This window comes from Phacochoerus africanus, chromosome 9, assembly GCF_016906955.1.
Source record: "Phacochoerus africanus isolate WHEZ1 chromosome 9, ROS_Pafr_v1, whole genome shotgun sequence".
Classification (NCBI taxonomy): Eukaryota; Metazoa; Chordata; class Mammalia; order Artiodactyla; family Suidae; genus Phacochoerus; species Phacochoerus africanus.
In genome coordinates this window covers 100,514,476-100,542,252 of record NC_062552.1, presented here as the reverse complement: position 1 = coordinate 100,542,252, position 27,777 = coordinate 100,514,476, and the positions used below count along the sequence as shown (strand labels likewise).

General features: G+C 41.9%; 1 protein-coding gene across 1 annotated transcript in view; it reads left to right on the top strand.

Annotated features, from left to right (window-relative positions):
• Positions 1-27,777, top strand: part of AREL1 (apoptosis resistant E3 ubiquitin protein ligase 1) — a 47,387-nt gene that overhangs the window by 1,608 nt on the left and 18,002 nt on the right. Inside the window, 4 exon segments of the mRNA XM_047795296.1 lie at positions 15,353-15,673; positions 19,669-19,729; positions 20,832-21,058; positions 22,110-22,347. Of these exon segments, the coding sequence (XP_047651252.1) occupies positions 19,714-19,729; positions 20,832-21,058; positions 22,110-22,347 (481 nt within the window). The 5' untranslated portion in view covers positions 15,353-15,673; positions 19,669-19,713.

Genomic DNA, 27,777 nt, shown 5'->3' with positions numbered 1-27,777 from the left:
GTCACTAGAAGTTCCTAATCTTATGGGAACAGCCTGTCTGCCAAGCCAACATGATAGTAACCACTCTTTTTGATGCACTAGAAGCGCCTGGTGATTAGGCAATAAGCTTCTAAAGTAAACATGATTGGTGTGTTTATTTTAAACATTTACAGACTAATTAGTATTATATATAGGTTCAGAAGGGAAAATTGCATATAATTAAACAGTAATTTGCATTTAAATTCAGACATTGACAGGAAAACACTCTCTTGGTAATGTGTACCCTGAATTTTGGAATCCATGAACAATAACATTAAAAAAAAAAACCAAAAACAAGCAGTGTGTAATGTCTATTCTGAGACTTTTCTGATTTCCTTGATTGTTAATACTCCATAGGGAGCTCAATTAGTATAGGATCACTATGAGGGATAAGAACATACTTAGAAAAATATGCTTTTGTGGCATTGTAATTTTGTTTGGAGATTCTTATGGTCTAAGATCGAAGAACTTCAGTATTCTATAGCGTGTTTTGATGGTGATGGGAGGGGGAGATGGTGTTGCTTTGTGTTGGATGGGAACAGAAAGTAATTGCTTTTGATTACATACTTGTGAGAAAAAGAAATGATTTTAGTCCTTCTCAGCAGTCAAGAGGGTTGTTTTGTATTTTTCTGCCGTCTTGAAGAGAAAGAATTGCTCAGGGCATTCGACCCACAGTTTGAGCACATAATTGGGCTTGGACTTCATTCCGTTCACTAATTGGTCTAACCTACTAATGTAAGTTGATAACAGATTTCTTTATAAAATCTTGGATGATGAAAGGTTCCTTAAAGAACATCTCGTGTTTGAATGTTAGAAAGTTAAAGCTAGATTCACTTTTGTGGCCATTCAGTGAGAAACAAATTAATTCACATTTTCTTCCTTTTTTCCAGTTAATTTTTACACTTATTTTTATATCTCGTGTGATATGAGTTTTTCCTCAACAAATGTTAGGTGCTGTTAGTTATTTTTCAGTTAGCTTGACTCCTTCCCAAAGGTGGTATGTATACAACGTGCCTTGCTCCTAAGGTATTGGTATTGGATACCTCAGAAGTACATTACCACTGCATGTTCCTTCATTCAGAAGTCATTTACTGGGGGCCCATTCTGCCCCAGACAATGTGCTGGTTACTCTTCAAGAGTTAAGGTCTGGAGTTTCCACTGTGGCTTGGTGGTAACGAACCTGACTGGTATCCGTGAGAATGTGGGTTCAGTCCCTGGCCTCGATCAGTGGTTAAGCATACGGCGTTGCTGTGAGCTGTGGTGTAGGTTGCAGACACAGCTCAGATCCAGTGTTGCTGTTGCTGTTGCTGTGGTGTAGGCTGGCAGCTGTAGCTCTGATTGGACCCCAGCTTGGGAACTTCCATATGCTACAGGTGAGGCTCTAGAAAAGGTGAAGGCCTGTGGGTTTGTGAACAGGTAAATTACAATAGGTGGTTGAACGAGGTAATGTGAATTGAAATATTTTAGGGGAATTACTCTACCTGTTCATCTTTCTGGAAGTGGTCCAGGTCAGAGTACTATTGTGTAATATTTATTTAGCACTGTAACATACCATATAACAGATCATATTTTATGACCTTAATGGATTCTGGTATAACATTTTACTATTTAAATGACTTTAGCCCTAAAATAGTTTAGGGGTAAATCTCAGTTATCTTTGGCCTCTTTCTTCCCTTCCTTCCTTTCTTTCCTTTAAGTTTTCATGACAGTTTAGCCTTCACTAATATTCTTTTGTATGGTAGTTTTCAAAGTTTTGAGGTTGTTTAACCTTATTGCAGTGGTTGTGTGTGTGTGTGTGTGTGTGTGTGTGTGTGAGGGAGAGTGCCTGAGGCCCTGGTATGGGATATGTCACCATGATGTCCTCTTGATGGGACTCTTGAAGTCTGTCCTACAAACTGTGGTTTAATAGAGGAAGATGAATATTCATTTATTATTCAAAACCAAAAGTTATGGTAGATATATGTCTTGTCATTTAGCCTGCATTGAACAGTACCATATTATATTATTATTATTATTATTTTCTTCTTAGAGCTGCCCTTGTGGCATATGGAAGTTCCCAGGCTAGGGGTCGAATCAGAGCAGTAGCCACTAGCCTATGCCACAGACAGAGCAATGGGGGATCCGAGCCATGTCTGCAACCTATACTACAGCTTACAGCAATGCCAGATCCTTAACCCACTGAGCGAGGCCAGGGGTGGAACCCATGTCTTCATGGATACTAGTTGGGTTCATTACTGCTGAGCCACAATGGGAACTCCAGTAGCATATTTTTTTAATATGAATTTTTATTACCTTGAATGTTGAGAAATTTGTACCATGTTTTTCAGAGCTTGTAGCCAAAGCATTCATTTCAGTGCAATTTGCATGGTGTGTTGAGATGCTAATTGTCAACATCTGTTCGTTGTATTTTTTTAATAGTGACACAATAGTTTTATTAAAAGATTGAATGGTTTAGTATATTTACTCAGCTAACGGTCTTGAGGTCCCTTCCTTCTTAGATACTCTGAGATCTTATACAGTGTTCTGGTGTAGTTTCACCTTCTCTTCCAGATGCATATCCTTCTGTTTTTATCCTTTGACAAACTGAGTAAATATACTAAGTATATACTACTTATAATGTTTATATACTAAATATAATTTTAGTATATAAGTATACTAAATATATACTACTTACATTACTTTTATAAGCTCCTGTGTCCACCCCAAGAACTTTGACAAAGCAAGAGAAAATCCAGGTGCTAGTAAAAGTAATTGTGTAGTAAAAGTTGCCTTTACGTTTTTAAAGCTCCTCATTTGCTAGCGCACTGTGGATGTAAAGTGCAAAGGCTTCTTTTGGTTGATCGCTCCTCCCCTCTACCCCCAGCATCTATTTTCTCCTTCCTCCTAACAGATTTTCTTCCACGTATACACTCTCCTTCTTTGTGGCCATGTGCTTTAGGGGAAGCCAAATATCCGCAGGCCAACAGATGGGCCTGGTTGGCTAAGAATAATTCCATCCATCTTTACCAGTCACTGATTTAGGAAAGGGAATGTAATTCATTTTGGTCAATGAAGTGAGAGGCTAAGTATGCTGTGGGCTTCTGGAAAAGTTCTTCCTCATGCTTTCATTGTGTTTTCTATTCATTGTTCTTTTCAGAAATCAGGTAAGGATATAATCAAATAATATACAACATACATTTTCTGTAGTGTCCCTTTTTTCTAATCCAGAGATCCAGCTCAGGTTATTTTAAACCCCTCTCTTATCCACTTAGGGAAGTTTAACTTCAAGGATCCCCTTGGTGTATGTGGTGAAGCTATTAGGAAGAGAAAAGAGTTAAAACCTCCCAAGTGTGGAAATTCCTGTTGTGGCTACTGACTAGTATCCATGAGGACACGGGTTCGATCTCTGGCCTCACTCAGTGGGTTAAGGATCTGGTGTTGCCAGTGAGCTGTGGTGTAGGTTGCAGACATGGCTTGGATCCTGTGTTGCTATGGCTGTGGCAAGGCCAGCAGATGCAGCTCTGATTTGATGCCTCGCCTGGGAACCTGCATATGCCAGGGGTGCAGCCATAAAAAGACAAAAAAACAAACCAAAACAAAAAAACCCTCCCAAGTGTGATCTCATTTTTCATGTCTTGATGAAGAAGGAAACCTAGCTGGACTGCATAAACTGTTTATAGTAAGGAATTGAAAAGGACTTGAAAAAAAGTCTTAACCAAGCATCACCTGAATCGGGGCAGTGACTTGGCAGAGATGGTCAGAATCTAAGGGGGAATGAGAATGTAAAGTGGGAAAACATATGTGATTTTTTTTAAAACAAATTTTATTTTGGAATCATTTTAGGTTTATAGAAAAGATATAAAATAGTACAGCGAGTTCCTGTATACCTTTCACTCAAATCTCTCTTTAATGTTAATGTCTTGCATAACTGTGGTACATTTTGTCATATCTAAGAAATAAACATTGGTATGACACTTGTAACTGAACTACAGACTTTTTTTGGACTTCACAAAATTTTCCACTGATATCCTTTTTCCATTCCAGGACACTGCATTGCATCTAGATCATGTGTAATACTGATAAGTAGATTGGGGTTTCTGATGAGCTTTGCATGCTTCTCTGCCATGTATGTGGTCCATTAATCCCCTCTGACCAGTGCTAAGGAGAGAAAGTCATTGACCATGAGGATAAATAGTACCACATAGGCAGTGTTTCGTAGCCCTTGATTCCCAAAGCACTGTTAACTCAGTGGAAGAGTTGGCTTTGCTCCCAGGAGGGTGGTATGAAGTTTCCTGAGACTTCTTAAGAGTGATCCTGATGGAAGTTCCATTCCTTGGCTCTGCTAGCATCATGTGCTCACCTCATAGATTTTACTACATGGAACCATCACCAAATGTTTAACTTGTCTGTCTTCTTTACTAAGTTGTGTGCTTCTAAGAATCAGAGACTATCTTAACTCATTCTGGACTCCTAAGGCTCCCACATATTGCTTGGCATGTAATAGATTCCTAATACACATTCTTAATACACAAATTAATAATTCCTTGTTTGGAACATTGGTTCTTAGGTTAACAGAAGTTTTCTTTTGAATACTGCTAAGTATTGAGTTTCTCCTTCAGATTGAGCCATCTTAAATTGCCATTTCTGTGGTTGAGTTTTTCTTCCCAGAATCTTAAACAAAGAACTATAAAATACTTATTTAATGTTGCTCTTTCTTCTGATTATATAATTTATTTTCCTTAAAAACTAGGAGTAGAATTGAAATAGATGGTCGTAGAGGTAGAAACTTTGTTAGCTTTAAAGTGTATGTGTGACAATTCCAGTTCTACCCACTGGGCTGCAGATCTGGCTGTTTGCCTGCTGCTTCATGCACGGATAATGAAACAAAAACTTCCTAGACTTATTGAGGGAGACGGCTTGTCAGATTCAGAGAATTAGTTTAAAATTTTTCCTGTTATAGCCAAGATTCAGTGGCCCAGGGTCACCTAAGCATAAAAGCTGCCATGGTATGGGAACACAGGGACCTGTTCTAATTCTGTAGATCGAGTGGAGTTGGTTTGATAAATAGCAAAATCATCAGGATAGGAGGGAGTTGTAAATCCAAGGTACTGTTTTCTTGATTTAGAGTAAAGACTGTGACAAGGGCATAAATGAGCCAGTTTTCTGTTTTGTTTTTCTCCATACATTCCCATGAGTTTACAAAATGAGCAATGATAATTGTCATTTCTCCCTGTTTTACTCACCTTATATACCTTTTTCTTACCTTCTCTGAACTATGCTTAGTTCCAGGGGGCATAGAATAGAGTTTCATACATACTCTTTTCTGTTTTTTTTAAGGGCGGCACTTGTGGCATATGGAAGTTCCCAGACTAGGGGTTGAATTGAGCCACAGCTGCCGGCCTGCACTGCAGCCACAACCACAGCCGCCAGCCTATACCAGAGCCACAGCCACAGCAACGCCAGATCCGAGCTGTGTCTGTGACCTGCACCACAGTTCATGGCAATGCCGGATCCTTAACCTGCTGAGCAAGGCTAGGGATCGAACCCGCATCCTTGTGTGATCCTAGTCAGGTTTGTTAACCGCTGAGCCATGAAGGGAACAGCTCTATTATACTCTTCATTTCATTTTGAGTCTGAGGAACTCTGGCTTATTTTGAAGAGAATGATGTAGTGGAATCCAAACTGAATTAAGAAATGTAGAATTACGTTTAAGAACCAGCATCAGGGATCCAGAAGTTTTGTGTCAATTTGAGGAGAAATGAGGGTCTAAAACTTTGCCTACATTTAGAAATGCCATTTATTAGATTGAAGAAGGGGAACATCTGTTAAAAGACAAAAATCTTTCCAATTTTGAAGTATACTGTAACTTAAATAGTGCCTGGTGATGTGGGAAGTTGATTTTGAAAGAAGCAAAGGGATAATAAAACTGTGTGACTAATTATAGATAAATGGAATGCAGGCATTTTTTATAAAGAATCTTGTTAAAAATTTTTGACAAGAGATTTTCTTTTTTTGCTGAGTCAACACCTCAGCTCACTGTGCCGTGCCGGGATGGAACCTGTGTCCCACGGCTCCCGAAACACCACCGATCCCATTGCACCATAGCAGGAACTCCACAAGAGGTTTTCTCATATGAAACTTTTAGATAAAACTTCTAGGTGTTCTCTTGTGGTGCTGTAGGTTAAGGATCTGGCATTGTCACTGCAGTGGCTTGGGTCACTGCTGTGGCATGGGTTTGATCCCAGGCTGAGGAACTTCCACATGTCTCAGGTGAGTTAAGAATCCACTGGCCGCTGCAGTGATGAGGGTTCCATCCCTGGCCCAGCACAGTTGGTTAAAGTATCCGGTGTTGCTGCAGCTGAGGCTGGGATGCAGTCCCTGACCCAGGAACTTCCATATACTGTGGGTGCGGCCATGAAAAAGAAAAAGAAGAAAATCTTTGTGGCCTCGAGTTACGCAAAGATTTTTTTTTTTTCTTTTTGTCCGCACCCCTGGCATGTGGAAGTTCCCACGCCAGGGATCGAACTCATGCCACAGCAGCGACCCAAGCCCAGCAGTGACACCCAGGATGAACCCAAGTGTCCTTCACTGGTGAATGGATAAACAAATTGTTGTATGTCCATATAATGGATGCCACTTGCCAGCAAGAAGGGAGAATGTGCTGCTGATACAAGTAACAGTGTGAATGGAGCTCAAAAGGCAAAACTTTAGAGAAAGAAAGCACATCAGTGATTGTGGTGGAGAGGGATTGACTACAAAGGATTGTGAGGGAGTTCTGGGAGGGTGAAATGTTTTGTATCAGATTGTATTTTGTATCATAACTATACAGTTCTCAAAACTCTTGACTGTCTGCTTTAAATTGGTGTCTTTTACTATATTACACTTCAGTGAAGCTGATTTTGACAAGAGATTTTTTTTAACCAGTAATTTATCCAGGATTAGAAAATGGATTTAGGAGTTCCCGTCGTGGCACAGTGGTTAACAAATTCGACTAGGAACCATGAGGTTGCAGGTTCAATCCCTGGCCTTGCTCAGTGGCTTAAGGATCCGGCGTTGCCGTGAGCTGTGGTGTAGGTTGCAGACTTGGCTTGGATCCCATGTTGCTGTGGCTCTGGTGGAGGCCGGTGGCTACAGCTCCGATTAGACCCCTAGCCTGGGAACCTCCATATGCCATGGGAAGTGGCCCTAGAAAAGGGGGAAAAAAAAAAAAGCAATGGATTTAGATTAGTTTGGATCTGAATTTGTTATAAGCATTTAAATAATTTTGAAATGATATTGCCGAATTGAGTTACAAAGAACTTACTAGTAGTTATCAATGTTGAGTCAGGTTTGGGTTACTATTGTTAATGAAAATAGATAGAAATAAAATACAAACTTTAATTGAAGAAGTCATTAGCTCAGAGAATGAGAGTTCCAAATAACTAAAGGAAAAAAAAAACTTGAAGGCGGATTTTGAATTCCCTCTCTGGCCTAAATCCTTATGGGGTCTAATACAGTTGACCACTGGTTTCTAGAAATAGTCACTTCCTTTTGCCTCCAATAAATTACTTTTATAATTTTTCTCTTCTTCACTGACCTTCCTCTCCTTTTTTTGTGTTTTGTCTTTTTAGGGCCATACCTGCAGCATATGGAGGTTCCCAGACTAGGGGTCTAATCAGGAGCTACAGCTGCTGGCCTACACCACAGCCACAGCAATGCCAGATGCGAGCCGAGTCTGCGCCTATACCACAGCTCATGGCAATGCCGGATCCTTAACCTACTGAGTGAGGCCAGGGATCGAACCTTCAACCTCATGGTTCCTAGTCAGATTCATTTCCCCTGTGCCACAATGGGAACTCCAGCTTGTTCTCATTCTAATTTGCAAGCTCCTTTTGGGGGGGAGGGTAGAGTATAGTTAAAGTTGATCTCCTCAGGGTTCTGTAATTCTTTTTCTGGGTCTCTCTGCTCTCTATGGCAGTCTTTTCCCATTTCCCATGTCTTTTAACTGCCCTCAGGATCCTGGTATCTATAGTTCAGGTGCTGCTTTCCACTTGTCTTGTGGATATACTTACCTGGATCTCCTATAGAGGCTTTAAACTTAACACCTTCAGTTCTACATTCATTATCTTTCTCTCCATATTGTCTCTGTCTCCTCAATTCTCCACCATTATTCATCCAGGTGCCTAAGCATAGAAAATCCTGATTTGTCCTTAGCTTCTTGGTCTTGTTGATCTTTTCAGCCCCATGGACCACCAATCTTGTTGCTTCTAACTGAAATAAAGTATACTGTAGTCTCTACACTGTGGCTAGTGCCTAGGTAATCCCTTGGACCAGCAGCCTCTTTTTTTTTTTTTTTTGTCTTTTTAGAACTGCACCTATGGCATATGGATGTTCCCAGGCCAGGGGTCAAATCAGAGCTGTAGCCACACCTGATCCAAGCTATGTCTGCAAGCTACACCACAGCTCATGGCAACCCTGGATCCTTAACCCACTGAGCAAGGCCAGGGATCGAACCTGAGTCCTCATGGACACTAGTCAGATTCATTACAGTTGAGTCACTACGGGAACTCCCCAGCATCCTCTTATCTTGTCTCTCATCCATGGTCCATCCTAGTCTTCAGAGTCTCTTTCACATTTCCCCCAGAGTTACTTCTTTTTAAATGCGTGATCCTCCTACTCCCTTAGATAAAAAACATCTCTTGTGGTTTTGTTTTTGTTGTTGCTTAGAGTCTAACATGAGGTCATAGTCTTTAAAATTCCAAATTAAATATTTCTGAGCTCTCATTCTTCCTTTCCCAAGAATATCTGCCCCCCCCCACCCCTTTCTGGGGGTTCTTGATGTATCAATATTCCTGGTTAAGAGTGTATGCTCTAGAATCATATTGCCTGACTCTTCAGTTGTCACCTTAGTGACTATAGGCAAGTAATTGTAGCTTTCTGTACCTTGTTTCCTAGTCTATAAGATATGGTTAACAATATGACTACCTTATATGGTTGCTGTGAGAATTAAATGAGATAATACAGGAAACACTGTAAACAGTGCTGGCATATAGTAAGTTCTCAATACAGGTGGATTCTTGTTTTTATCATCATACGTGAAAAAAAAATCCGGGAGTTCCCTTCGTGGCTCAGCAGTTAACGAACCTGACTAGAATCCATGAGGACGTGGGTCCAGTCCCTGGCCTCACTTAGTGTGTTAAGGATCCGGCATTGCCATGAGCTATGCTGTAGGTCACAGATGCAGCTCTGATCCCGAGTTGCTGTGGCTGTGGTGTAGGCCGGCAGCTACAGCTCAGATTCAGCCTGTAGCCTGGGAACCTCCATGTGCTATGGGTGTGGCCCTAAAAGGACGGAAAAAAAAAAAGACAAAAAATCCAGAAAACTTAGTATTTTGGATTGTTGCTGTTGTTATTTCCAAATGAGATTTCTCTGGGTATCTCATCTATCCTGATGAGGAAAGAATATCAATGAAAACTATGTCACTTTGCTGAACTAAGATCCCTCAGGTACGTAGTGCCACCTTCCTCATTCATTTGGGTTGGGCTGCTGTGTCTTGGGCACAAACTGCCATCGTAACCTGGCAACCTTGCAGCCTGGTTTGCACAGAGAGCTCTATGCCCTAGGGCTCTCCTTTGGTGCCAAGTCACCTGGGTCTAGTTTCCAGTCTCAACCAGTTCTCCCTTCCTTTACATTCCCAGCCTCTCTCCCCACGAGCAGCTGAGTTCCTTCCTTTTCTTAGTGCATCTCCATTTTACATGAGGCAACTGAAGATAAGCTAAGTAGCTTGTCCAGGATCACTTAGTGGTAAGATTCATGCTCTTGACCGCTGCACTGCCTTGTGCTCCGAATCAGTCACCCTGGCTTGGCCCCAGGTGGTTTCCTAATGCTGAGCTTTTCATCACTATCTCTTCACTTAGTACTTTAACTTAGGCTCTTTTTCCTAGGATACTGGTCCCCCCCCCCCCCCCCCCCCCCCCCCCCCCGCTTAGTACTTTAACTTAGGCTCTTCTTCCTAGGATACTGGTCTTTTTTTTTTTTCCTTGCCTTGCAAATGCTTACTCATTCTTAAGTAACAGCCCTGTTGCCACTCCTGTGAAGACTTCCCCACTCAGGCAGTTACCCCTCTCCTTCCTTTGCCCTCCACGCATTGTTTTTTCTCTCTTTTGTGGTACCTGCCCCAGGCTATTGTCTATCTCCCACATTGGGCAGGGTTCATTGAGGTTAGGAAAAAGCCCCTGTCTTATATATCCTTGGTCTTTAGCACAAAACACCACAGATGCTCAAGAAATATGAAAGGAATGAAGAATGAACAATACAGAGGAGCCTAAAAATATTGATAGTGAATTATAGTGAACTTGCTAAACCATAAGGTTTTGGCAAGTAATTTTAAGCTAAGAAAATACAGATTTCTAGGGATGGAGGAACATAGCAAAAAAAAAACCCCCAAAAATGTGAGTCTGTGGACCAGGTGGTAATGGGGTAGTAAACCACAAGGTGAGTGGGGGCTGCCGAGTTCTTCAAAATTCTCCGCTCAGGTACCTTGAATAGTAGAGGGTAGTGCGCACGTAACCGTTTGGGGACTGCGAGCAGAGCCTTTCTGTCTCAACTGCCAAATATATGTGAATGCTTTGAATAGACCCATGTTTTACCTTTAAAAATTCATACATATTTTGCATTCTGTTTTACTATCCACAAGTTTGTTGTAACATGAAAATGCTTTTTTTTCTCCCCACCGACATATTCGCTGCTAACTAGATGCAGCAGGGACATGTCCATCTCTCCTCTGTCTTCTAGCACATTCTGGCATGCCCCAGTGCCCAAATCTGGGAAGCATGGAATGGGGTTATAGTCTAATACGGCAGCATTCTAGCTTTCTGTGATTTGGGGGATTGTCTAGTCTGGAGTATTATGTCATGGAACCGAGGAGGCTGAGCTCATCTTGTCCTGACTGACGGGGCTGTTCCTGGAAGGCTGCAGTCCATTGGAGGCACCTCATTACCAGATCACTGGGGAACAGCTGGAGAGAGTTCACAGAAGACCCACAGGAATGATTAAGAGACTGGAGGGGCTGACTGATGAGGAAAGAATATAAATGAAAACTGTAGAACTTGGCTGAACCAAGGTAGCAGGAATACACACTGTATAAATATCTCAGGAATATAAACTTCATGGGACGGGGAGGACAATCTTTTACACTGTGATTTTGGGTGGGGAGAATAAACCAAGGGTGAAATTAAGCTAAGGAAAATGTTCACTAATAATCGAAAGTGTCTGATGGTGCACTTTATTTCTTGGCACCTCCTTAGTTAGACCGCTCTAACTTGAGGGCCTTTTGCTAATTGAATGATTTGTTTTTTTAATTTGATTTCTGTGGACTTGTGGCTGGTGCTTCTCTGTGTGGAAAATGCCGGAGATTACATCTTACAAAGCAGATGTGTTTCTTGTCCTGTCTTGTGCTGTGGGACTCAGTGGTTGACATCTGGAACTCCTGTGTGCAGCTGCTACCTGTTTATGCACCATAATTCTGAAATGACTTTCATATAGTTTTTTTTTTTTTCACAGTTTTTTTAGAATAGCACTCTAAAAGTAGAGACTGAGTCGGTATGTACTGTAGTAATTTTAGAAACTCAGATATAGTATTTGGTCCCTGAAGTACTGTTTGGTTTTAGGAAATTACAGCCTTGATGAAATCCAAGCATGATTATATGAAACACATACTTTGGGAAATTATTGTATAAAATTCCTATTTGGGGTATGGAAGGCATAAAACTTTTAAATAACAGTTGAAATCAGCCAGGAGAAACATTTGCATAATGTTGCCAGTAGTATAGCTCTTTCGCTAATCCAGGATAGTAGAACTGGAAGAATGTGATTTTTATGCTTTTTTGATAAATAAAAATGAGTTCACTTATACAATGCATTTATCTAGCTTTAAGACTAAGGCATCTATACCAGAGATCAGTAAACTTTTTGTAAAAGTTCAGGGGAAATTTTTCTAGGCCATCATACATCTCTGCAGAAACTACTCAACTCTGTATTGTAGTTCAAAGGCAGTCATAAACAAAATGTAAACAAGTGAACTTGGCTGTGTGTTCATTTTTTTTTTTTTACAAAAAAAATTTTTTTAAAAAGCAAAAACTGGTGGCTGTCTGGATTTGGCCTGCAGTCTGTAGTTTGCCAGCTCCTCCTGCTATAGACCCTTGATCCTGAAAGCATGGTCTGTAGACCAGCAGCATCCGTGTTATCTGAGAACCTGTTAGAGATGCAGAATATTGGGTCCCTTCTCAGGCTGACTGCTCTAAAGTCTAGCCTATGCTTCTTAAACTTTAACATACATAGTAGTCACCTGGGGAACTTGTGAAAGTGTGGACTCTGAGGTGACTTTCAACAACATGCTAGCCACTGGGAGGCAAAGATGAGTAAGACCCAGTAAGCATCCTCAGAGGGTCCACAGTTCATTACAAAAGACTACTGCATAAACAAAAATTATGATACAGACTAATAAATGCTATAATGGAGATATCTTCCACATAGGGGTGTCATCAGGTTTTGCCTGGTGTGGGGAGGGCCCTCAGAAGGTCTTGGGAGTTGGACTAGGGGAGGGGATGGTGCTTGAATTGAGTCTCGAAGCTCAGTAGAGTCATTGAAGCATGGAGGGCTGGGGTAAGCATGGTAGTTCATGGTGGGGCAGAGTAAAGATGATGTTATATCTAAGAGTTATTTGGATTAATAATTAAATGACTGATCACAGAGTTAGAGACCCACTGAAGTCATTAAGAATAGAAGTAAAAGTCTGGAGTTCCCGTTGTGGTTCACTGGGTAAGAACCAGACATGGTGTCCCTGAAAGTGTGGGTTCCATTACTGGCCTTGCTCAGTGGGTTAAGGATTTAGCCTTGCTGCAAGCTGCAGTGTAGGTCATAGATGTGGCTCGAATCTGGTGATGCTGTGGCTGTGGTGTAGGCTGGTACCTGCAGCTCCTATTTGACCCCTAGCCTGGGAACTTCCGTATGCCACAGGTGTGGCCCTAAAAAGGAAAAAAAAAAAAAAAAAAAAAAGTTAAAGTCCAGTATGATCTGTTGTCTTTAGCTAATTTTAAAATACTGTTTCCTTATTTGAAAACGATAACTTGCCTATTCTCTCCTTTTTTTTTTTTTTTGTCTTTTTAGGGCCGCACCCACAGCACATGAAAATTACCAGGCTAGGGGTCAAATCAGAGCTGCAGCTGTTGGCCTACACCACAGCCACAGCAATGCGGGATCCAAGCCGCATCCCTGACCCATGTCACAGCTCGTAACAATGCCAGATCCCCAACCCATTGAGCAAGGCCAGCGATTGAACTTGTACCTTCATGGACAATAGTCGGGTTCATTACTACTGAGCCACAATGGGAACTCCTCTCCTTTTTTAGGGAAAAAAAAAAGGATATTTGTTTTCCAGAAATAGAAACTTTTTATATGTTCTTGTGTCATTAACAGTTTGGAAAACACTTAAAGGTACAGGTAAAATATGAAAATTGCTTATAATTCCAAACACCAAGAGATGACCACAGTGAAGATTTTTATGTTCCTTTTAAAAAATAATAATAATAACTAATTTTTTGGCTGTGCCCATGGCACGTGGAAGTTCGGAGGCCAGGGATCAAACCTGAGCCACAGCAGTGACCCAAGCCACAGAGAGCAGTGACTATGCCAGATCTTTAACTGCCAGGGTACCAGGGAACTCCTGTGTTGTTCCTTGTAGTCTTCTTTGTGTAATATAATATTTTAAAAAGTGGGCTCATGATGTGTAAATAATTTTATGCTTGCTTTCTCATTTAACATGTTATTTGTGACTCATTATTTCTTAAAAGTGTCATTTTTTAAATGCTTGTATAGCATTCTAATGGCTTTCTTATAGTTTGTGTAATTCTTCTCTTATCTGTGGCTGCTTTAAGCTGGCTCCAAATGCTAGTTGACCCAGGTTTTGGCTGATGTACTTGGCAAGTCTGTCACCATATTTTAAAATAATTACATATAGTTATTTTTAATTATAAAAAAATGCCAGCTTGTTTGATCTGGTGGCTTTCACTCATTCTGTTCTGCTCTTGTTAGCATTCTGTTTTCTTTCTCAGTTTCCCATGACAGAGAGTAGAGTGATCATTAAAAGCAGCGAGTCTGAGTCTAGGTTGGCTGGGGTTGACTCAACTCTACTACTTCTGTGGGTAATCTTGAGAAAGTACCTTGAGAGAGTGCCTCAGTTTCCTTGTGGCTAAAATAGGGATGATTGTTTCTATGTCTTAGGCTTGTGAGTTAATACACATGAGGCAGTGAGAACAGCTCCTGCCGTGTGGAAAAGAACTGCCTCTTTTCATTTAGTGATCAATAGTTGCGTCTTGTGTGTTGTGTGGTGGCTGTTTATGTGTGCCTTGCCAGACCCCCCCCTTTATGCTGCATTTAGTTCATGAATATCTTTGAGTTAAAGACTGACTTTACTGAACTTTATTACTCAGTAACTTTCTCTTGAAAGTTAACAAAAATTTCCCCCTCACTCCTAGTAGAACATTTTTACTCTTTTAAAGATAAAAATCAGTATTGTTTAACCCTGTCTTGGAAATGCATGCATGGACACAAAGGGAACAGACTGCTGAGGCTGATAGATGAGGTGTTGAAACTCTCTGGTAGTATCCCCTTTGCAGCTGAGGATGATCTTGATTCCTCCTCGCCATATACAGCGCCCACTGCAACCTGGCCCCGAGTACCGTGTCCTCTCATTTCTCTTCCCCTTGTTCCCATACCCTGTGCTCCAGGCCATTAAGCTGAAACTGGGCATGTGTTGTGATGAGGCTCACTCTCAGTTTGTGCTCCAGTTTGCGTCTACTGAAGGGTTGGAATCATCTGAAGTGCTGAAGCTCCCTTCTGGTGGAGGTGGGGGCGGTATCTGTCAAGGCAGTGAGATTGCCACTTGACTTTTCTTGTGGGCTTTTTTTTCCTTTCTTTTAGGGCCAAACCTGCAGCATATAGAAGTTCCCAGGCTAAGGGTCGAATCGGAGCTGCAGCTGCCAGCCTACGCCACAGCCACAGCAATGCTAGATCCAAGCTGCATCTGCAACCTGCGCCACAGCTTGCAGCAACATTGGATCCTTAACCCACTGAGCAAGGCCAGGGATCGAATCTGCATCCTCACAGACGCAATGTCGGGCTTTCAACCCACTGAGCCACAACGGGAACTCCCTTCTTGTGGACTTTTAATTGGGAAAACTTGGTCAGAGTTTACCTCCCCTTGGTTGTCTTTAGTGCCGCAGGGTTTCTGCTGTCTGTGCTACCTCCTTTTTGTTGTTTTCTGGGGGTTCTTTTTCAGAAGTCAAAACCTATTCCACTGACCCTTTTGTCTTTGTAGGGTAGGATCCCGAGAGAGCAGAACAGATGCATCCTTTGGCAGCTGATTGCGCCCTGCACTAGAGAGAAGCCCAGGGATGATATATTTGGGGATTATAGTTCTCCACCCTGGAATCCGTCCAGTTCATTCGAGAAACACTGACCTTCTGCTTTTGTGACACACCCTCACTGGAGGTCTGATGGACAGACACTTTCTCTTGACCTTGCAGCTGTTTTCTTTCATGTGGAAGTTGGAAGACAAGGTGAAACTGGCCAGAAGTTACCTGTCTTGGTGAATAGGAGTGCTCCTCTTGGTTCTCAGAACATGGGCCCTCGTTTAAAGGTAAGGCAATAGACTAGTTAAGGTTCACTTATTACTGGGCTATAGACCATGGACTTGGTGATGAGTTTCTGAGCCTTTTCAGCAGGGGATGGCATTGACGTACATGGTTGCAGTTGGAGTTGCCTTTTTCCCAGCAGGGCAACTTAGAGTATGAAGAAATCAGTTCTCCATTTCTGGGAAATGACTTTTTCACAACTGATCTTCAATGTTAGGACTAAAATTTGTTTGCTATTGTAATTATAAATCTTTATACTCAAAAAATTAAAAGCAAGGAGTTTTAGAATATGTATATCAATCAACTTTCTAACATTCCCTTAAGACAGATTGCTGCAAGTATTTCCCCTTTCCCTTTTATAGGTAAAGTGAGCCAAAGTGCTGTAGTATTAAGCAACTTACCCAGGATCCTTTAGAAAGCAAGTGATATTCTGCATTAGATAATTGGTACTGCATTCCATTTTCCTTTGTAATGCTTAATTTTTATTTCAAAACATTTTTGAAAGGGCCGTAAGCATTTATCTTTCTAATTTTAGCCTCATGGTGAGATTCTTACAGGAAGATTGAGTAATGTTTTTCATACTTTCTTTTACCTGTTTTCTTAGATCTTTTCTCTTCCCAAATACTTTGCTATCCTTATGAGTCCACTCTTTTTCAAGATTTACTGTTGTATGAGGTTAAGAACATTTGGCATCAGAATTAGACAAAGGCTTGAGTCACTTAACCAGCTGGGCAGTGTTCAGCAAGTCAGCTTTTCTAAGCCTAGCCTCTTTTTTTTTTAAGTCTTAAAAGGAGAATAATAATGCTTATTTTACCAAGTTGTGTTGGTTTCAATTACTTAGGCTAACACGTAAAACTGTACAGTGTTTGGCCTCTGGTAAGTAGCTCAATAAGAGGATTGTAAGTGATGGGTTTACTACTTTGAGGTGGGTGGGAATAGAGACACGGCACAACAGGTATAGTAAGAGGACAGGAAAATGCCTAGGGAGCCATGAAATCTGGAGTAAAAGTGATTTGAGGGCTCACCCTAAAAGGAAACCCTCTACCAAGAGGTAAAGCTATGGAGGCTTTGCGACAACATCCAGAAAGGGGGGAAGTGCATAAGGAAAGACAAGTTTAGAGTGTAAATTTTGCCATGGGGTAAAATTGAGAGCTGGGTAAGTATTATTGGGGAGGCTTTTGAGAGGTATTGTAGAGAAGTGGGGTCTTTTTTAAAGATCATGTCAGTGAATGATGAATTGACAGCGAAAGCTCTGGTCACAGGAGGTTTCAAGGAGTGGAGAGTTTGGAAAAAAGTAATAATTGGTGTGCTGAGTTTTAAATATTGAGCTAGAAATGCAGAGTTGACCTATTGGTGATCTAGGTTAGAGGGAGGTTTGGTTGAGAGATGAGTGAATGGGGGAACAAAATGAACGAGGACTAACAAGGTCAAGTTTATTGTCAGCCCTGAGGCCTGAGAGTGAGCCGTGAGGACTATGACTATTCTATACTCTTCCCCAGTACCTAGCATGTTAAGTAGGTACCCAGTATTTGTTGGATGAATTATTTTAGGATGAATTTTTAAACTCTTCAGTGTAAAAATTTTCAGACATAAAATTAAAAGAATATAAAGAACTCCCTTGTAGGTACAGATTTTAGGTACAGTCAGAGGAACCTTGCCTTTTGTAGTTCTGATGCATTTCCCATTGAATGAAGTGTGGGCCAGTAGAGAGATTCCCTGAGTTTCTTATTGGCTCTGAAGCAAAGGAGTAGCGATGCTGCTAGTACAATTGATAATAATTATAATGATAATTAAAACTGGGAACTCACTGTGTGCCAGGCACTCTTCTGGGCTGTTTATATGCATGAGCTCATTTCATCCTCACAGGACTCCTATGAGGTATGCACAGCTATCATTCCCACTTGGTAGATGAGGAAACTGGCAGATTATAGAGAGATCAAATAAGCTGTCCTGGTCATCCTGTGAATGGCAGAGAATGGATTTGAACCCAGGTAGTTCTAGTTCTAGAGTCCATGCCCTCATCCTCTATTTTATTCTCTTTGCTATACTGTTTGATTGTAGAGAATTGATGGCTGTGGGGAGTTATATTGAAGCTCTATCACACTAAAGGAGATGGTGCCATAGAAATTATCAAACCTCAGCTCTTTTTATTTCTTTTAAAAGAAAGAATGAGTTTAGTGCATTATGGATTAGAGAGCATGTGCAGCCTACGCTAAGGTCAAAACTCAGTGATAAGATAGGAACATCATCACAGCAGTGAGAATTCTGAAGCTTAGGTCACCAGTGGCAGGCCTGGAACTGGTTTTCTAGGCTCTTACTCCTTGTCAGCTGCCTCTCACAGAAAAGGCTGTTGTAGTTGTCAGAGATAGTACATAGGAACTTTCCCAGCTCTCATGGCACTTGCCATAAATTTAACATTGCTCTCTTTCTTCCAAAGAGTAAGAGACTTAAGATCACAAGTCTGTAACATCAGCTACATATACTTCATGTTCTATTGAGTGTTCTAACTTTGATGAGGACTAAATTTTCACATCCAAGATCAGATTGGATGGCATCCAACTGAGGGAGTATCTGAGTTAAACTGTTGGGTTTGGTCCCACTGAGTCACCTAGTACATCATATAAGGCACAACAGATGCTTTCTGGGAGATGATAGCAGCTTTTCAGTGTAGGGTCCTTGGAGATGAGACACTTGTTTGGGAAGGAGGCTCAGTAGTTGTGATTCTAAATTTTGAGTCAGTATGTTGTCTATATAATAGGCCCTTTGGGGAGCAGTTTAATCCATGTGTGTTGAAAGTGCTAATGTTCCCCCTGTGGATTTCTTTTCTGGTAGGACTTTATACCCTAGTCTAAATAGGGATTTCTGTGAAACTCAGTATGATCATTCTGCAAATCTCTATGGATTCCATTGGGTATGTTGTTATCTAAGGATCTAGAGGCCATATTTGGTTACTCTTTCTCTTAAATTTTCCTGGCACAATTATATAGAAAAGCATGCTCAATTAAAAAAAAAAAAAGAGGGAGAAAGTTGTTTTGGTTCCTTCCAAATCTGAGCATAGAAATCTTCAGCTGTCCTGACTTTAAGTAATACATTAATGCTGATAAAAGGTGCTGAGTTGTGATAACATTGATAACCTTAATATATATTAACTTGAAAAGAAAGATTACATTTAGTGCATTGTGGTTTGGAAAGCCTATGCTAAGGTCAAAACTCAGTGATAAGACAGGAACATTCATGTGCATTGTGTTTTTCCTTGGCAGTACCTTGGGTGGTTCAAATGAGTAATAAGTGTTATTCTGGAAATAAGTTTAATAACAGTGAGAGTTTCCCTTCAGACTCTGGCCCCCGTTTGAATTGTTCTGACCTTGGCGGGCATCCATCCCTTAGGATGCGAAGTACAGTCGTGTCCTCTGGTTCCCCTCCTTCCCTCTCGGCTGAGCTCATCCTCCACAGGGCCCATTAGTTTGTCTGATTGGAGTAACAGCAAAAAATGGCTTCTCTTACATGCCTACTGTTTATTATTGGGATGACCCAGAGTTCATTTTAATTACATAATGCCAACATGATGATAATAATACTTGCTTTTTAAAAATCCACATTTTATATAACTATTTCTACTTAGATGAATTACTTCCAGAAGGCAAATACAAGGGCAAAGTGAGTCCATTATCCTCTTTGCTTGTGTTAATTAGCGCCGCTTTGCATGGGGGAGGGAAACTGTCTTGGGGCCCTGGATCCAAGTAGATGAAAGCCATGTTACTGCATTTTGTAATTAGAAGTGGCTGTTTGTGGTATTCCTAGGGTGGTCGGTAGATTGGAAGTCTTTAGGGGGAGTGATGCAGTCTCTTTCTCTGAAATGTCGTAGGGCACCTGTCAAGCTAGACAGAGAGCAGGGATAGGAAGGCTGGAGGTGGCTGGCTCAAGCTGCATGCTCTGCTTTGTCTCTCTCTGAGATGGCTTTAAGAAAGAGAGGAAAAACTAAACAAGTTTTCTTTTGCAGCTGCAGCTGTGATCCTCGGCTGTCTGTTGGCATTGAAGGGACCTGATGTTTTACGTTATTGGTACGTTATGGAAAGAGCTGTCTTTAATTCTTTCTTTCTGTTAGGGTTGCTTATGTCCTTTTTGCCTCCTGGCCTATGCCTTTCCCCTTGAAAATAGACTTAGAAGTATTTCCAGTCGTGCCAGAATGTACCTTCACAGAGTTGGCAATGGAATTCATTCATTTGGGAAATATTCACTGAGTAATTATGGCCAGTGCCAGACACTGTTTCCTGCCTGATCAAAGCTGAATAAGGTAAAAGTCTGCCTCCACGAAGTTCATAACGTGAAGGGGGAGAAAAGTTGTAATGCATGCATGAATGCCCAGAAAAGGGAACCCCTAACTGTGGCAGGGATTGGGGACGGCTTTCGCCAAGTAGACAGGAAGAGGAAGAACGCACATTCTTTTTATTACTATCAGGGCCCAGCATGTGCAGGAAGGGTGAGGACAGGCATTATATGTGGTCCAGGTATAGAACAAGGGTTGGCAAACTTCTCCTGTAAAGCGCCAAAGAGTAAATATTTTCAGCTTCCCAGCTCATACAGTCTCCATCATAACTACTGAATTTTGCTGCCTTAGCGCAAAAGCAGCCCTAGATAGTATGTAAATGAGTGTGCGGGGCTGGAGTTCCCGTCGTGGTGCAGTGGTTAACGAATCCAACTAGGAACCGTGAGGTTGCGGGTTTGGTCCCTGCCCTTGCTCAGTGGGTTAAGGATCCGGCGTTGCCGTGAGCTGTGGTGTAGGTTGCAGACGCGGCTCGGATCCCGCGTTGCTGTGGCTCTGGCGTAGGCTGGTGGCTACAGCTCCGATTGGACCCCTAGCCTGGGAACCTCCATATGCCGCGGGAGCGGCCCAAGAAATAGCAAAAAAGAAAAAAAAAATGAGTGTGCGGGGCTGTGTTTTGATAGAACTTTGTTTACAGAAACAGGTGATGGGTGGGATTTGGCCCAAGGACTGTAGTTTCTGCCCCGGGTATGGAAGTTCCTCTCTTTACCTACAGAGGTAGCGACCCAGGAGAGTGTTGTCTTTGGAATTCTCTCTTGGGAGATGGCTAGCCTGTTCCAGAATGAGAAGCTTCATGTGTAATGGGCAGGTGGTATGTGTATTCTCTCTTTTCTGTATAGGTGGCATCACAGTGTCTGTGGTTGCGTTCTTCTTCACAATTAAGTTCCTGTTTGAGCTCGCCGCACGTGTAGTCAGCTTCCTCCAGAATGAGGATCGTGAACGCCGAGGGGACCGGACTATTTATGACTACGTGCGGGGAAATTACCTGGATCCCCGGTCTTGCAAAGTCTCCTGGGATTGGAAGGACCCCTATGAGGTGGGCCACAGCATGGCCTTCCGAGTGCATGTAAGGGAATGTTTCTGTCTCTGTACCCACTGGGGTTTCTGAGTCATTTGCTTTCCAGAGCCCAGTGCAGTCTGTTGGTGATGCTGGCCTGGAATGTTAGTATTTTCCCTTGTGTGTCAGCCCCTCCCAGGAACTTGGGAATTGTTAACATCTGAAGAGTCACAGATTTCTCTATCATTTTGGTTTAATAGGTGCTTAGCTTTGAAGAAGCATAAAGCTTAATGTTACCTTTTCAAAATGAGAAAAATATGAGGAAAGAGTAGGTATTATAGATTAAAGATGGGCAAACTACGGCTTGAGAGCCAAATCAGGCCGCTTCCTGCTTCTATAAATACAGACTTATTGGGGCTCAGCCACACCCATTCATCTTCCTGTGCTGCCTATGGATGTTTTCACATTCGAAAAGTTAACCACAGTTGAGTAACTGTGTGTGACCTGCGAAGCCAAAAATATTTACTCTCTGCCCCTGTGCAGGTTTGCTGCCCCCTGCAAGGACTTCTCCACTGCAGCCTTATGCTTGGCTTCATAGTCTGAGCCCCTCTAGCCTTGCCTAGTGTTTCTGTTCACTCACTGACTTACCTTTACATCTGGGTTAGTAGTGATAATATAATTTTTTAAAATGGCGAGTAAGACAGGGGAGGCAGCATTAATGGTTCAGAAATGTCAAGTTGAAAGTGGTTCAGGGGAGTTCCCTGGTGGCCTCGTGGTTAGGAATCGGCACCTGCACCGCTGCTACACAGGTTCAGTCCCAGGTCTGGGAACTGAGATCCCACCTCAAGCTGCTGCTTGCCATAGCCAAAAAAGTTAAAACAAAGTGATTCACAGTGGTGTATTTTACCCCTTTCCTCTGAATAAGTTAAGAATGTGTTCGTGATTTAATGATTTTCTTTGGAGCATTGAGAGAATTTGTTTTTCCTTGTGAGCAGGACTGCAGGAATGGGTGGGTTACAGGTATGCCAGCCACCTCCTCTCTCCCCACACTCTCAGGTTACCCGGAAAATGATTTTCTCCCCCTGCTCACTAATGGGTGCCCCTCTTCTCCCCACCGCAGTTATTCTATAAGAATGGGCAGCCCTTCCCTGCACATCGGCCTGTAGGACTAAGAGTTCACATCTCCCATGTTGAGCTAGCGGTGGAAATTCCAGTGACCCAGGAAGTCCTCCAGGAGCCCAGTTCCAACGTGGTCAAGGTGGCCTTCACTGTGCGCAGGGCTGGGCGATATGAAATCTCAGTGAAGCTTGGTGGATTAAATGTGGCCTACAGTCCCTACTATAAGATTTTTCAACCTGGTAGGTTCTTTTTTCTTGCTCCTTTCCTCGCTCTCCCTTCCTTCCTTTTTCTTTTCCTTTCATCTTCTCCTTTTTAAAAACCACACCTTTATTGAGATCTAATTCACATGCTATAGAATTCATTCATTTAAAATACACAGTTTTAAAAATTCATAGAATTGCATAACCATCACCACAGTCAATTTTAGAGCAATTTCATCACCTTTCTCATCCTGTGCCCCTTCGAAGTCACTTCACATTTTCCTCCAATCCCTCAGCCCTAGGTAAGCACTAATCTACTGCCTCTGTGGTTTTGCATACTCTGAGTGCTACACTACTTTTATGTCTCTTAAAAGTGTGATCGTAACGTACGTGACCGTTTGTGACTGGCTTGTTTCAGTTAGCATAATGCTTTTGGGGTTTGTCTGTGCTATAGCAGGAATCAGTACCTCATTTCTTTTCTTAAGTAATATTACAGTATATGGATTTATTACATTTTATTTATCCATTCATCAGTTGATGGACATTTGCGTTATTTTTGCTTTTGGCTGCTGTGAATCATGCTGATAACAACATTTGTGCACAGTTTTTGTGTGCACTTATGTTTTCTTTTCTCTAGAAGTGGAATTGCTGGGTCATCAGCCTGGTAAGTCCTTAAGGGGTAAGGGTGCCAGAATAGACCAAAGGTAAAGTCTTCTGGTTTTTGAAACCTTTTCAAAAGCACCTTGACTTAATCCTTCCCTGCCTGCCCATATGTGTTTTATTACTTTTTTTTTCTTGTCTTTTTAGGTCTGCATCTGTGGCATATGGACATTCCCAGGCTAGGGGTCAAATCAGAGCTGCAGCTGCCGGCCTACACCACAGCCACAGCAATGTGGCATCTGAGCTGTGTCTGTGACCTGTGCCACAGTTCCTGGCAACGTCAGATCCCTGACCCACTGAGCAAGGCCAGGGATCCAACCCGCATCCTTATGGATACAAGTTGTATTTGTTTCCACTGCGCCACAATAGGAACTCCTGCTAGTTGGGTTCTTAACCTACTAAGCCATAATGGGAACTCCCATTTACTTCTTACTGAAGAGTGTCTGCCCAAGCTTCTAGTATCTTAAGAATGGAGGCCTCTGTCTCTACTTTTTTACCCTCTCATGTCCTTTGTGTCAGATAATAGATGTTCATGGGCTTTAAAGCCTAAAAGTGTAATCTCTAGCTCCTGGTTCTGCAGCATGGTGTTTAGTGTGCTGAGACCCTGGCTGCCCTGTGTGCCCTGTCTTGGCTGCCTTTTGAGGCTGTCACTAGATACTAGCTGGGTCAGTGTCCACTCTAGGAGTCAAACCGTAATGAGAAGGGTCTTAAGAAGCTTTGCCTGTCTGTGCTTGACTGGTCCTCAGTTTTCATTCTCTTCTAACAGAGGAAGGCTCTGGACAAGGGGGCTCCCAAGCTTTCTCCTTCTCCAGGCATTTCCTCCTTTGCTTACATGACTCACGCACACTCTGCTTTCCATACGAATTAGCATCCCGCCCCACTCCCTGCCCCCAGAGGAGAACCGGTAATATCTTTTTAATGTGTACCAGCCCTTTATTTCATTTCGAGATGGTCGTAGATTCTCCTACAGTTATAAGAGATAATACAGAGAGCTCCCTTGTACCGTGACCCACTTTTCCCCAGTGGTGACATCTTACAGAACTGAAATACAAGATCACAGCCCGGGTACTGACTCTGATGCAGTCAAGACACAGACCGGTTCCATCCCCACAAAGACCCTTCATGTGACCTTGTGACTGCCACACCCATTTTTCCTCCCTCATCCACCTGTTTTTTTAACCCCTAGCAGCCCACTCATCTCTTCTTCCTTTGTGTAATTGTGCCACTTCAGGAATGATCTATAAAGGGAATCATAACAGTATGTAACCTTTTGGTTAACATACCTTTTCTTCTCCCCACTCGGCAAATTGCTCTTGAGATTCATCCAGGTCAAGTATATCAAGAATTGGTTCCTTGTATTGCCGCGCGGTGTTCCTTTGTGTGCATATACCATGGTTTGTTTAACCATTCACCAGTTAAAGGGCATCTGGGTTATTTCCAGTTTTTGGCTGTTATGAACAATCTTATGAACATGCATGTATAGGTTTTTGTGTGTTCATAAGTTTTCATTTCTTTGGTGCAAATGCCCAGGAATGCAGTTGCTGGGTAGTTGCATGCTTAGTATTTTAAAGAAGCCTACAAACTCTTTTCCAGAATACTCAAAGCATTTTGCATTCCTACCAGCAATGTATAAATGATTCAGTTTCTTCACATCTTGGCCAACATTTGATATTGTTTCTATTTTTACTATAGCCATTCTGATCATGGTGGTGATTTTAATTTGCATCTCTCTCGTGGTTAACAGTGTTGAACATCTTTTCATGTGCTTATTTGCCATCTCTTGTGTACCTTCTGGTGAAATGTCTTTTCATGCCTTTTGCCCATTTTCTGATTGGATTTTTTGTGTGTTTTACTCTAGCGTTTTGAGAGTTCTTTGTATATTCTGCATACTAGTCCTTTGCTAGATATGTGGTTTGCAAATATTTTCTCTCAGTCTCTAGCTTTTCTTTTCTTTCTTTCTTTCTTTTTTTTTTTTTTTTGTCTTTTGCCATTTGTCGGGCCGCTCCCGCGGCATATGGAGGTTCCCAGGCTAGGGGTCTAATCGGAGCCGTAGCTGCCGGCCTACACCAGAGCCACAGCAACACAGGATCCGAGCCGCGTCTGCGACCTGCACCACAGCTCATGGCACGCTGGATCCTTAACCCACTGAGCAAGGCCAGGGATCAAACCCGCAACCTCATGGTTCCTAGTCGGATTTGTTAACCACTGAGCCATGACGGGAACTCCTAGCTTTTCTTTTCATCCCCTTAACACAGAGCAAGAATTTTTAATTTTGATGAAATCAGTTTGTTAATTTTTCCTCTTATGGATCATGCTTTTGGTGTCTGAGAACTCTTTTTTTTTTTCTTTTTTGTCTTTTCCAGGGTTGCACCCTCGGCATGTGGAGGTTCCCAGGCTAGGGGTCGAATCAGAGCTGTAGCCGCCAGCCTACACCACAGCCACAACAACGTGGGATCTGAGCCAGGTCTTTGACTTACACTACAGCTCACGGCAACGCCAGATCCTTAACCGAGCGAGGCCAGGGATCGAACCTGCAACCTCATGGTTCCTAGTCGGATTTGTTAACCACTGAGCCACAAAAGGCACTCCAAGAACTCTTTGACTAGTCCTAGATTCCTAAGATACCCTCCTTTGTTTTTTTCTAAAAGTTTCCTAGTTTTACATTCAATATTTAAGGTTGTGATCCATTTTTAGTTAACTTTTTTTTTAATTAGTCAAATGAATTTATCACATCTGTAGTTGTATAATGATTATAACAATCTGATTTCACAGGATTTCCAACCCACAGCCCAAGCACATCCCCCCACCCCCCAAACTGTCTCCTCTGGAGACCATAAGTTTTTCAAAGTCTGTGAGTCAGCATCTGTTCTGCAAAGAAGCTCAGTCTGTCCTTTTTTCAGATTCCACATGTCAGTGAAAGCATTTGATGTTGGTGTCTCATTGTATGACTGACTTCACTTAGCATGGTAGTTTCTAGGTCCATCCATGTTGCAAAAAATGCTGGTATTTTGTTCCTTTTAATGGCTGAGTAATATTCCATTGTGTATATGTACCACATCTTCTTGATCCACTCTTCTGACGATGGACATTTAGGTTGTTTCCATGTTTTGGCTATTGTAAATAGTGCTGCAATGAACACTGGAGTACATGTGTCTTTGCGAGTCCTGGTTCTCTCTGGGTAGATGCCCAGGAGTGGGATTGCTGGATCAAATGGTAGTTCTATGTTTAGGTTTCTGAGGAATCTCCGTACTGCTTTCCACAGTGGTTGCACCAATTTACAATCTCACCAACAGTGTACTAGTGTTCCTTTTTCTCCACACCCTCTCCAGCACTTATTGTTTGTAGACTTTTTGATGATGGCCATTCTGGCCAGTGTAAAAGGTGGTACCTCATAGAGGTTTTGATTTACATTTCTCTAACGATGAGCGATGTTGAACATCTTTTCATGTGTTTTTTTTGGCCATCCGTATGTCTTCTCTGGAGAATTGTCTGTTTAGATCTTCTGCCCATTTTTTGATGGGGTTGTTTGTTTTTTTGATATTGAGCTGTAGGTGGTGTTTATAAATTTTGGAGATTAATCCCTTATCAGTCGATCCATTTGCAAAGATTTTCTCCCACTCTGTGGGTTGTCTTGTGTTGTTTAGGGTTTCCTTTGCTGTGCAGAAACTTTGAAGTTTGATTAGGTCCCATTTGTTTATTTTTGTTTTTGTTGACAATACTCTGAGAGGTGGATCTGAGAAGATGTTGCTGTCGTTTATGTCAGAGAGTGTTTGGCCTGTGTTTTCCTCTAGGGGTTTGATAGTGTCTGGTCTTATATCTAGGTCTTTAATCCATTTGGAGTTTATTTTTGTGTATGGTGTTAGGGAGTGTTCTAATTTCATTCTTTTCCATGTGGCTGTCCAGTTTTCCCAGCACCACTTATTGAACAAGCTGTCCTTTCTCCTAGTTAACTTTTGTATATTGGGTCAAGGTTTTTTTTTCTCACACATGTCTGGTTACTCCAGTACTGTTTGTTGAAAAGGCTGTCTTTCCCTATTACACTACTTTTGCACCTTTATCAGGGATCAGTTGGGAATATTTGTGGATATTTATTTATGGGTTCTCTGTTCTATTTTACTGATTTATGTGTCTATCCCTCTACCAATACCAGAGGCTTAATTACATAGCTATATAATAAGCTACGTGATTGAAATTGGGTAAACTGACTCACTGACTCTTTCCACTTCTCTTTTTTTTCTTTTTCTTTTTTTGGCTTTTTAGGGCCGCACCTACAACATATGGAGGTTCCCAGGCTAGGAGTTGAATAGGAGCTATAGCTGCTGTCCTATACCACAGCCACAGCCACACAGGATCTGAGATATGTCTGCGACCTACACCGCAGCTCATGGTAACACCGGATCCTTAACCCACTGAGTAAGGCCAGGGATTGAACCCTTGTCCTCATGGATACTAGTTGGGTTTGTTAACCACTGAGCCACGATAGGAACTCCAACTCTTCTTTTTTAGAATTGTTTTTTACTATTATAGATCCTTTGCCTTTCCATATAAATTTTAGCATAGTATTGTCTAAGCCTACCAAAAAATCTTACTGAGATTTTGATAAGAATTGTGTTCAACCTTTATATCATTTGAGGAGAGCTTTACTCTGTTGAGTCTTCCAGTCCATAAACATGGTATGCGTCTGAATTTATTTAGAACTTTTAAAATTTCTTCTTTTTTTCCTGTCTTTTTAGGGCTGCACCCATGACACACGGAGGTCCCTAGGCTAGGGGTCGAATCAGAGCAGTAGCTGCCAGCCTACACCACAGC